This window comes from Emydura macquarii, unplaced genomic scaffold (assembly GCF_026122565.2).
Source record: "Emydura macquarii macquarii isolate MOO-44397 ecotype Brisbane River unplaced genomic scaffold, CSIRO-AGI_Emac_v2 contig_2636, whole genome shotgun sequence".
In the NCBI taxonomy this organism is placed as follows: Eukaryota; Metazoa; Chordata; order Testudines; family Chelidae; genus Emydura; species Emydura macquarii.
Genome location: NW_027132773.1, coordinates 36,762,089 through 36,774,528, shown reverse-complemented (window position 1 = coordinate 36,774,528; position 12,440 = coordinate 36,762,089). Strand labels below are relative to the sequence as shown.

Here is a 12,440-nt window from a genome sequence, read left to right as displayed (position 1 = left end):
GCCGTCAGTGAAGACATACCCTGAGACTTGCCTTCTGGTACACCAAAAATGGCATTTGTGCATTAAGAAGTTGAAGTAAAGCTAGGTCAAGTACCAAAGCTGAATGCATGTGCCCAAAAATAGGCACTGGAACTGCACAGCAAGCAGCGAATGTCAGGAAAAAATGCACCCTAGGCAACAGCCTCAAATAACAGCACAACTGACCAACCCCAACTAGAAGGCAGGATTGTAAACACAAAAAGATACCCAATCAACAAGGTAGCGTTGGAATCCAGAGAAAAGCCAGATCACTGGCAGATAATAGAGTCTTCTGTGGACATCTCCCGTGCCAACCACAGTCAAGCAAGAATTGACAACTATTCTGTAAGGTAATATTTCTACGGGGGGGAAGAGACAGGAGACAGGGATGGGGGACATAATGGCCCTAAAGAGCCTGGCTTGTGCTCTAGCCCACAACTTCTGTCCTGAAGCAACAAAAATCCTTAAGAGCTGAAAGAGTTCCATCATTATCAGTTTCATGATAGTCTCAGGAGTGAGTATACAGCACAGATGTAGATCCTTAGAGGAAAAAAATGTTACTGTTCTGCCAAGGTTACCTAAACAATCTTCTCTTATACAGTCAATTGAGAGTTTGCTAAGTTTGGATACCTCAACCTCCCCCCAGAAGCATATGCTCAGTGCTCACTAGTTATCTTGGTATTAAAAAAGCAAGGAGACAATCTCAATTATAAAGTTACAAGCCTGAAATGAAAGTGGTGGTGGTGATTTTTGGAATTACTGAACTGGAACAAAATAGCTTAACAATGCAGCATCCCCATTCTAGAATTCAAGTGTATGAATGTGTGGGCTGTGTTAAGATGATAACGGCAGAAATCTCCTCTGCTTCCCACTCCAACCTTAGCTCCTAAAAATCCTTGTAAGAGAACACATCAGTGTTTTGACTTTTCATCTGCTTGAAAGTAATATTTGTATACTAACTAGAGTCCTTCATTCACCCTACAAATTTGAGATTAGGACTATGCACATTTTTAATACTTACTATCAATATGCAATGGGTGTACACATAACTATGTCTTCTTCATCTTCTCACAACATTTGGTGTGGACTACATAGACCAACAAATAAGACTGCTGGAGCACATAGATATGGATTCAGAGAAGGCTGAAGATACAGTAAAAGACCCCCTGGGGAGGAGGAAAAGCCAGCTGTACCCAATAAACTAAAATACAGCAATTTAAAAAGTTGTTGTTCTAGCCAGGCACCTGACATTTGTTCTAGATCACTGACTGACTCCCCTTCATCCACTCACAGCAAAGTGAGCAGGAGACGACAGTCTGCATTCCTAGAGCTGCAGAGTTAGAAGCAAGAGGGTGTTTATTTTCAAACAAAGGGGTTTGTTTTGTTCTGGGTTTGGTTTTTTTGCACTGTTTGTGTTTCTTTTTTATCCTTAGGAATATCAAGTCTTATCCTCCATAATTTGCTTGAACGATTTGGAAGACAAGAAAGTGGAGTGGGAGCTTTCTCAAACCTCAGGGGACTGTGTTGGGAAGTATTTGAATCTTTAACAGACAGCTTTTTCCTCATGAATATCTGCCAGGTGTTAAACAAGTAAGTGTAAACCATGACTAAAATTCCATCCCCCTCAGACTCCTGGGATGTCATTAAATGCTACTGGTTCTACAACTGATCATAAAGTTCCCCAGCAAAATACTGAAATTCTTTATATCAAAAACTTCTGAAAACATTTTCAGGTCTCCTTACAGCATAGGAAAACAGCAGCAAAAAAACTCAAAACCAAATGAGCCACAAACATTTTTTACAAGCCTATAATGATGTTCAGACATTCACTTTAAGAACATACATATTTATGCATTAATGAGCACTAGCTCTGCCAGAGTTAAGGATGAGATGAACTCTAAAATCCTCATACTCCCTTTGTCCTGTAAATTAGTGTGCATCAGCAGGGCCTGGGGTAAAGTTCACAGTGCAAATCTGGAGCGATTGGTTGAGAGGGTCCTAAGATCTGATGATCTCCTAGAAAGGACCAGTCAGTAAAATTTTCCAGGTCTTATATTTTTTGTGCATGCTTAGGGCTCCAACTATAGCACTAATCAACCCCAAAATGTCATTACCCAATTGGATTTGATCTAGCACCCACTACTCTTATGAGGGAAGAAATATTTTTAAAGTTAAAGTTAGCATTACAAACTGGCTTGAGCCAGGGTGCACACTGCAGTGACTTGCATATACTGTGGGACCACTGCTCTGTAGTGTGCAAGTTTGTGGAGAGAGTCTCTGACTAGCTCAGGGCAACGTATTACTGAACCAAAGCAAAATCCAAATACTATGAATTTAAATCTTGCCCGTAGCAAATATCTGCAATTATTCTGACACTGCATTTTTCTTGAGACCCTTTTGGAAGCGTGGGATTGAGAACAGAGCTTTTTGTTTAAAAGCCAGCAATTCATGTTCTAAGGGCCAAATGCACACAGATTGTTTTGAAAATTTCTGTGCCCCATAAGGGTAGAGAGAGTGGGCAAGTTTGGAGTCATTTAGTCAAGGGTTTCCTCAGATACAGCCCTCACAATAAATAGTTGATGTTAATAGTCAAATTGTTCTAAATTCCACATGCAGATGGAGACTGTCATGAAAACTTGTGAGCAAGAAACAGGGATTGAGATAGTTTGTGGTGTAAATCTGGGATCATTTGGTCAGGGAACTCCCAAGCTGTGACCGCCATGAGATGAGCTGCTTATTTTCAAAATGCTCTACAATCCATGTGCATTGGAAACTTGTCTCAAAAACTAGTATTCTACAACAGAAGCTGGAGTAGAACTTGTGGGGCAAATTTTGGATCATTTGGACAAGAGATTCAGGAGATTTCCCCTCCCCCCCACGTTGCTTTTAATATTTTCAGATTCTTATAACTTTTTTGGTGTAAACCTAGGGGGGAAAAACTAAGGTTTGGATCTCAGGAAACTTGCATCATTGAACTGCCTCTAAGATTAGCTATTCAACATTAAAGCTGTAGTACCTCTGCTGACCAACAGCATCTCTGCAAGCTATGGCTTCCTCAGGAACTCCTTTGTGAACTATGCTCGCTGAGTAATGGAATCACAGGATGGCTCAAAGAAAGAAGAACTGCCTCTTGAACCCAAGAACATGAATGGAAGCCCTCTATGCAGATTTGGGGACTGTGTGCACTAGTGCTCTCAACCCGCCCTTTGCTTGGTGTCAGGGGCTACAATAGGACTAGGTTTGGAAGTGTGAACAGTGTGTGAAATTTTGGAAGTCAGCACCCCACAAGTGTACCCCAATGCTATATGAACAACTTCTCTCCTAGACAGGTTGGGGGACAGTACTTTCTCCAGGACATGAGGCCTACTATCATGGTGTTGGGCCGGGCTCATATAGGAGGAACTAGCTACAACACTGAAAATGACACTAGAAAAGCAGGCATCAGAGTCCTAGCCAGGATGAATCAGCTCTGTGGCAGGAGAGCCTCAATGAACTCCTGGCAGGAGGCAGTAGGCACAGTGGACTGGGAACAAGCATGCTCCCACACACACAGTGCTGAAACCAGGGCAGGGAGCCATTTCACACCGCTGTAGCCTCCCACATTACCAAGCCCTTTCCCACTATTAACCTCTCCAGTGGAATAGTTAAGGTAACATCTCCCACATCATACCACTCCTCATCTCCCCATAATCTTACTCTGCCACGGCCACTAGGCAGGGAGGGACCAAACCATACCTGACCTATCTCTCTATATATACTTTCACAGATCAGTGTGTTAGATAGATCTGTACTGATGCAGGGTTAGTTACAGCAACTTGACAAATTCACACTGCTCTCTGAAGAGAGGTGCAGCTACAGTTAGAAGGAGCTGGGTTCCCTATTTTCTGGACAGTGTTATGGAGGTTTAAAGTAACTGGTCCGAGCAGTCCCTGTTGGCTCTAAAATTTAAGAATGTATGAAAAGTCTGTAAAAACTATCAGGAAAGGGCTGATAGCACAGCTGCAACTGCCACTTCCCGAGGCTGATATTCCACTAGGGATGTCAGGAAGACAGGAATGAATGCTTTGCCCTACTCTAACACTTGCATAGCCTCAATGAAACAAGGGTTTTGGGGGAAAAAGAAAGACAAGAGGTTTGAGGTTGGGAACTTAAGCACTCACATTCCCACACCACTGCTTCCTACCTGCAGCACAGTAATCTCCACCCAATCCCTGCCCCCAACTATATTTATGTATTATGTAGTATTATGAATGCTACTATAAAATAGTGACTTGCAAAACACTAGCTACCTCATCAGGATGAGGAACTGAAATAACAAGGCTGGTATTTGAACTAGAGCCTGATTTGACACATACATGGCGCCAAAAAAATCCCAGTGATCAGTGATGCATATTTCTAAGAAATAATTTTAAAAAGCCAGTCACAGTTCAAGCTTAATATTCCTCTCCACCTCTCTCTAATGTGTTAAAATATTCCAGAAAAAGTCTAAATAAGGGATGAAATTATGTTGAGAACACACAAAATTGTAATGGGTAAAATTCTGATCTTATTGAAGTCATTGGAATGTTTCCATTGATTTCAGGAGGGCCAGGATTTCACCCATTTTCTTATTTATTGGTGTAGCAGTCCATAGTCCATCTTGGGGAAGTCATTGTTCCTAAGTCAAGGCCAAATGTGGCCCTTTGTACTCTGTACATTTGGTATTTATTCTTATTACCAATTCATCATACAGTAAGTCAACATATTAATTAGACCAAAGTACGTCTAAGAAAAATGTAGACTTCAAAGGGGAATAGTTACAATTTTTATAACTTTGACCTTTCATGATTTCCTAGTTCAGTTTTGGGATCAGAAATGGTAGTAGGGTACACTGAGCTGCAAGCAGTTTGTCATGACATTTTTTGTAAATAAAATTGAAAGCACAGCGCCTACAAGATTGATGAAGCTTTTGGTTTTAGAAAGATATGGATTTTGCAATTTAAATTTAAGCAAAGTACAATGGTGTAAATAACCCAAAATATTAAGATTCAAAGAAAGGGAAAGAGCTACTTTTTAATTAATTATATTGTACTGTATTACTATATTATAATAAAGGTTGACAAATTTCATTATATATAATCAAATCTAATTTGCTTCTTGGCATTTCTGCCAAGAATGAGCAATAACACAACTCTTCTGAAGAAAAGAAATTAGAATAGGAATTTGAAGAACCATTAAACTGAACATTTGTTTACAGTATGTGTGAGGTCACTCATTTTACTAGGGAAATCAGGAAGCAGATCCTATTTTTCAGGACCTATAGGAATGTAAGTGACCAATTAAAGCAAGTTATTTGTTCCTTTTTTGGAATTTCAAAGATCTCTCTTTTTCTCTCCCCCCTATCTTTATCAACTTTACCTTCCCCACTGGGATTGTTTGCTTTTAATCTTGTGAAGGCATCAAACAGATCTATAGAACAGTGAGTAAAATGTTAAACAGGTTTAAATATCTAGCAACCGCTTTTTAGTTTGCCTTAAAAAAGGCAGTTGTACAAGAAGACAAGACAACCAAAACAAGTCTTTAGCTATAAACTGCAACAGACCAAATCTCTAATGAGACCTTGCATACCCTGTCTTAGCCTGCAACAGATTTTTAAATACTATAATTGAAGGAGTGACTTGTTAATATGAACATCCACTCCTGGGCTCTAGACATTGAAGTAACAGCCTGTGCTATTTTAACTATAAAGGCACTAGCTACCACAATAGAGTATTGCTACCTCTATTGAAAAAGGCACTTAGATAATCTAGAATTCTGATATTTGGCCACTTTAACTAATCACTTGCTAGCATTAATAGTGAGACTGTATAGTGCCTGCCTTCTAGTAATCATCCATAGTTATTTCTCTTTTATACAAGGTTTTAAATAAATATTCCTCATTTTAAGTAACTTTGGGTTTGTTTACTAGAGCAGTAAATGCGTCAAACAATTTGTTTGTTCCACTAATTACAGATGGTATATGTAACTATCAACAACTATCCATCCCTTTGCAGTTAGTTTCAATGTACTGAAACAGCATTAGTTGCTTTCACTTTTATTAAGTTCACTTACGTAGACCAAATGAACATCCCTAAAGTAGACAGTTATATAAAATAACAGTGTGATTCAACCGGCTTCAGGTGCTCCATAAAAACAAATACTTAATTCAGCTATAAAACTTTAGAAATGACTTTAGATTTCTTTAGATACAAAAAGTAACAATTATGCTGCACAATACATCCTTTTATAGATCACTAAGGAAACTTTTGCACCATTGAGACAGCCATAAGTTCTGAACCTCCATTTTTTGTTTTTTGCATCCTTGGTCAAAGCCTCAGTCCGTTGAAATTGGGAACACTTGGCATTCAAGATATCCTGAGCACATACTAGTGCAACATAACAAAACATACATAATCCACTGGATAAGAAAACAAATGAAGCAAGAGTCGGACGGTGCGTTACTATACAAGCATGAAAGCAAGTTCCTTTGGAAAATAACTTCTTGGGTGGACTTCCAGAGCAGTGAGGTAGTCCCTTGGGAGAGAGTGGAAGGGAGGAAATAGACCTTGGCCCCCGGCCCCGCTTGAGATACCTGCTACAGTTTCTCAGTCTTGTGTATAAATAGGATGGGTGAGGACCGTGTCCTCTACTAGAGAACACGGCGAAACAGCTTCTCAGTCCAGGTGTACGGGTGGTAGCCGCCGCTGGTGATAGGGGCCAGGCAGGTTCTTAGCCCGGGTTTGGATGGGCAGGGAGCTGGCTCTCCGGAGGAAAGGGTCCCATCAGTCTGAGCCATAAAGTGCAGTAGAAGGACACGATCCAGACAAAAGCAATGTAAACAGGTGACTGACACTTGTCTCTGTTCGCTCCTCCCGGGGAAAAGCCTCCCTCCTCCCCCCCCCAGATGTCCCTGTTCCCAGGCGGGGCAGCAGCTCACGACCTGGCCACGGGGAAACGGCGGAGTCTCACCACGGGCGCCAGGTCCACTCGGAGGATCCGCTGCGCCTGGCGCCGCGCCGCCTCCAGGCTCCGCGGCTTCCAGACGCTGCCCCGCACCTTGATGGTGGGGAAGGTGGTGAGGCTGGGGGTGGCCGCTTTCCAGATCTCTTCTAGGGACCGGCCCCCGAAGGGGCCCCACGAGGGCACCTCGGCCGGACCGGCCTGCTGCTGCTGCTCCTCCTGGGGCCGCTGCACTCCTCCGCCGGGGGGACCGGCGAGCGCCGGGGCTTGTTTCCTCCCCCTTTTCGCGCGACCGGGCGCCCAGCGTTTGGCACTGGCGGCAAGGGTTCGCCTCCGGGCCGCTCCGCGGCGGGGCCGGTGTGGCGGCGCCGGGGGCGGGTCGGGCACCACGGCCCGGCAGGAGGCGTAGCCGTACACGTCCTTGCTGCGCAGGATGACCGGGGAGAACTGGTGCTTGAGGCTGCAGAGGAAGTTCCACAGCTCCGAGTCCGAGCTCATGAACTCGGTGGAGCGGGGCATGAAGAGCTTGAAGGCGTCGCCCAGCGCCTTGGTGCCGGCGGAGGACACCTGCGAGCGGGAGTAGACAACTTTCTCCGCCTCGCCCTCCCCGCCCCACGCCGCCGCGCCGAGCCCGGCCGCGGCTCCCCGGCCGGCTGCCTCCTGCTTCATCCTCCCGGCTCCGGGCTCCAGCGCCGCCTGCCTCGCTCCGAGCGCGGGCGGGGCACAGTGGGAGCAAGGACAGAGCGCGAGGGCGGTTGGCCTCAGCGCCGGCCCCAGCACGCCGCTCGCGCGCCTGTCTCCTGCCGCCGCTTAGAGCCGGCCCCGGCCACTGGGCGCTCCTTTCTCCTTCGCCAGGCTGTGTCCGTGGCGCTCCGCCTCGGGGCGGAGAGCGCTGCTGATCAAGATCCTGCCGCCCGGCTGGAGGGAGCGCCCATCCCCTTTCGCTCGCTCGCCGCTGGCGCAAGGGGGGGAGAGGGCGGCAGCTCGGCTGTTACTGAGCGAGCATGCGCAGGCGGGCTGCGCGTGCTCAGTAACAGCTGCTGAAGCCGGCCGCTGCCCTCACTCTGCCCTTATGTGCGGGGGGAGGGGGTGTGTGGGTCGGCTGTGTTGGGAAAGCCAAGCCTGCGGGGTGGGTGGCTGGGCAGCAGCGGGGCGGGCCGGGGCAGACTGAGCGCACTGGCGGGGCAAACAACTGGAGGCTGGGGAAGGAGCGGGCAGGAGGCGGGGTTGTGGCGGGGGGAGGGGGCTGGTACTACCGAAGGAGGGAGTAGCTGTTTGGAAAGATGTGGGGGACAGAGGGACTCCCCACTTCTCCTGCACAGACGGGCCATCGCTGCTCTGCTCCTACGGGCACACGCCGGGACGCCACTCCTCCAGTTTATTACACGCCAAAGGGTCTGGGTTTTTTGGCTGGTATGTCTCCTGCCCTGTACTGGGACCAAACCACGTCCGGTTGTGTCTGGTATGGGCCAGAGGACACCCTTTTCAAGAGCAGGCTGCTCCGCTCCCACCAGCATGACCCCACATGCTGCACGCCAGGTCAAGGTGGCCGGGGCAGGGCAGCAGACTCTTGAAAATGGCATCCCCCTGAGCGGCATGACCTCGCACACATCACACCTGTGAGATCGAGCCCGGGGGGGTTAGGGCAGCTCGCTCTTGAAAATGGTGTCCCCTGTGTGGCATGGCCTCTCACATCATGCGTGGAAGATCATACCAGAGAGGGTGGGGCAACTCGCTCTTGAAAATGGTGTCGCTTGTGTAGTGTGACTTTGTCATGCTGGCTGGCAGGGGCAGGGTCATGCAGGTAGGGGCGGAGCCACAGGCAGGGGCAGCCCCACGCTGTTTTGGGAAGTGCCAGAATGTCCAGCATTCCGGGAGTGTGTTAGTGGCCACCTTACGAACAGTGTGTCCCATTGCCTAGCCAAGGCTGCTCTTCCCTATCTGAAGTGATGCCTTGAGCTGCTAAAGGAGACATGATTCAGTTACATATTTTATCACATACACTGCTAAAAAATTGTAATTTTCATACGTTTTTAGTGTTTAAAAGAATCTCTTATCTGTTTATATGTCTGCCTAAAGCCTCATACAGTAGTTCACACATTTGTCTTGTCTCTATTCTGATTCCCTAAACTGGATTCCCTTGCTTGTAATACACAGAAAATATAGTTTCATTCCTTTTAATTATTTACTTTTTAAAATTTCATTTTTATTATTTTTAGTATTACACCAATTACCTTGTTAATATTGTGCAGCTGCATGTTGGTACTCTTGATATTTTCAGTGGCAAATAACAACTGGAAATATTAATAGTTGCTTGTACCTTCAGGAATCACATCTCACAGTGTTTGCAGTATAGCATTTTGTGACAGGGGGACATCCCACCACCATCTTCTGCTTTGTCTCCACAGACTCAGAGACCTTCTGTTGTTCATAGAATCATAGAAGATTAGAGTCGGAAGAGACCTCAGGAGGTCATCTAGTCCAACCCCCTGCTCAAAGCAGGACTAACCTCAGCTAAATCATCCAAGCCAGGGCTTTGTCAAGCCATAGCTTAAAAACCTCTAAAGATGGAGATTCCACCACCTCCCTAGGTAACCCATTCCAGTACTTCACCACACTCCTAGTAAAAAACTTTTTCCTAATGTCCAACCTAGACCTCCCCCCCTGCAACTTGAGACCATTGCTCCTTGTTCTGTCATCTGCCACCACCGAGAACAGCCTAGCCCCATCCTCCCTGGAACCCCCTTTCAGGTAGTTAAAGGCCGCTATCAAATCCCCCCTCATTCTTCTCTTTTGCAGACTAAACAAGACTAGTTCCATCAGCCTCTCCTCATAAGTCATCTGCTCCAGCCCTCTTAATTATTTTTGTTGCCCTCCGCTGGACTCTCTCCAACTTGTCCACATCCTTTTTGTAGTGGGGGTCCCAAAATTGGACACAATACTCCAAATGCAGCCTCACCAACGCCGAAAAGAGAGGAATAATCATTTCCCTCGATCTGCTGACAATACTCCTACTAATGCAGCCCAATATGCTATTAGCCTTCTTGGCAAACACGGCACACTGCTCACTCATATTCAGCTTCTTATCCACTGTAACCCCCAGATCCTTTTCTGCAGAACTGCTGCCTAGCCCGTTGGTCCCCAGTCTGTACTCTGCATAGGATTCTTCCATCCTAAGTTCAGGACTCTGCACTTGTCCTTGTTGAACCTCATCAGATTTCTTTTGGCCCAATCCTCCAATTTGTCTAGGTCACTCTGTATCCTATCCCTATCTTCCAGGGTATCTACCACTCCCCCTAGCTTAGTGTCATCTGCAAACTTGCTGCAATCTACCCCATCCTCCAGATCATTAATGAAGATGTTGAACAAAACTGGCCCCAAGACTGACCCCTCTGGCACTTTGCTTGTGACCGGCTGCCAGCTAGATATGGAGCCATTGATCACTACCTGTTGAGCCCAATGATTTAGCCAGCCTTCCATCCATTTTAAAGTCCATTCATCCAACCCATACTTCTTTAACTTGCTGATACGAATACTGTGGGAGACTGTATCAAAAGCTTTGCTAAAGTCAAGGTATATCACGTCCACCGCTTTCCCCACATCCACAGAGCCAGTCATCTCTTCATAGAAGGCAATCAGGTTGGTTAGGCATGACTTGCCCTTGGTGAATCCATGTTGACTGTTCCTGATCACCTTGTTAAACATCCCAGTGCAGTTTTATTTTCACTTGCTCTTCCCGCTATCTTACTGATCTATACACCATATTTATTTACAGTTTCATTTTCTCCTCAGTTCTGTGCAGAAGAGAGAAGACGGAAGAGATCTCTCTACTCAGAGATCCGTTCTGGCTCTGCTAGTTTGCCCCCTCTCCTGCACCTCCTTCATGTGTCTTCTTATACCTCCAGTGTTCTGGGCCAGTTTGCTCATTAGTCCTTCCCCAGCCCATTTTAATCCATTTGGCCCTAACACATCCACCTTGAGGGGAACTAAAAGGTGTTTAAGTGACCTGAGTGCTGGCTCAGATGTTGGTTCCCAGCATTCTGTCAGAACTTCCTATGTTTTTATTGTGAAAAGTTCCAGGGGGGTAGCCATGTTAGTCTGTATAGTTGATGTGTGGGCGGAACTGATAACAGGGTTTGTTGCAGGGATAGGTTCCTGGGTTAATGTTCTTGTTGTATGGTGTACAGTTGCTGGTTGTCCGCACATCAACTCTAGTAACACAGGTCCTAACCACATCAGCCACACCATAAGGAGCTCATTCACCTGCACATTTACTAATGTAATATATGCCATCATGTGCCAGCAATGCCCCTCTGCCATGTACATTGGCCAAACCGGACTGTTACTATGCAAAAGAATAAATGGACACAAATCAGATATAAAAAATGGTAACATCCATACACCAGTCGGAGAGCACTTCAATCTCCCAGGACACTCTGTAGCTGACTTGAAAGTTGCCATACTTCTACAAAATAACTTCAAAAACAGACTTCAGCAAGAAACTGAAGAGCTGGAACTCATATGCAAACTTGACACAATCAAACTGGGTCTGAATAGGGACTTGGAATGGTTATCTCATTACAAGAAGTAATTGTCACTGTTCACACATTCTCACCTTCTAATCAATGGTTGTGAATAGGCCTCATCTACTCTAACTGAATGGACTTTGCTAACACCTACCCTCCCTATTGTTGTTCCTTACCCCTGGATGTATATATATATCCCCTATCTGATTTCTATTTCTTGCATCTGTCGAAGTGGGTTGCAGCCCATGAAAGCTTATGTCTGCAGAAATTAAATTTGTTAGTCTTTAAAGTGCTACAGGACTCTTGCTTTTTTTGGGTTTTTTGTTTGTTTGTTTGTTTGTTTTTTTTTAAATGTTTTTTATTATGATTTTGTAATTTGCAGTTTGCACCATACTTTCTGGATTTCCACTTAGCAGCCAAGGTGGAGGGAGCAAGGGGACAGCTGGGTGGACTTCCTGGTTCACAGCATTTGTCCCCAGCTCCATTTTGTGTTATAGCAACTGAGGAGATCTCTCCAAATAATCATCAAGCACCAACAAAAAAAAAATTACCTGGGTATCATAGTAGCCCTTCCATCCCACCCTCCCAGCCAAACCCTAAAAAAGAACTGTACCCCCTATTTGCAACTCCCATCTCCCAAGGTATTCCCTTCCCTGGAAGCCTCACACTCCAAAATAATACAATCAGAATTTCCAATCTGTATGTCAAATGTTCACACTTGCCTCACTTTTCAGGTTGTATTGAGAGTCCCTTTACAGAATTCAGCAAAATACATTTTCTTATGTGTATTTAAAAAGAAGAATTTACGTAGCAACTTCAAGGGGGAAAGGATCCCCAGAGAAAAGAACAAAAGACTCAAAAGGAGATGAAAAGAACAAAGAAGAGGTGGACAAATTCATAGAATACTGGTTTAAAATC

General features: G+C 45.4%; 1 protein-coding gene across 1 annotated transcript; it reads right to left on the bottom strand.

The window, feature by feature from the left end:
* Positions 1-3,670: 3,670 nt before the first annotated feature.
* Positions 3,671-8,021, bottom strand: CCDC71L (coiled-coil domain containing 71 like). Its single transcript, XM_067564464.1, has one exon. The coding sequence runs from the start codon at positions 7,663-7,665 to the stop codon at positions 6,970-6,972; it is 696 nt and encodes a 231-aa protein (XP_067420565.1). The 5' UTR covers positions 7,666-8,021; the 3' UTR covers positions 3,671-6,969.
* Between the last annotated feature and the right edge of the window lie 4,419 nt (positions 8,022-12,440).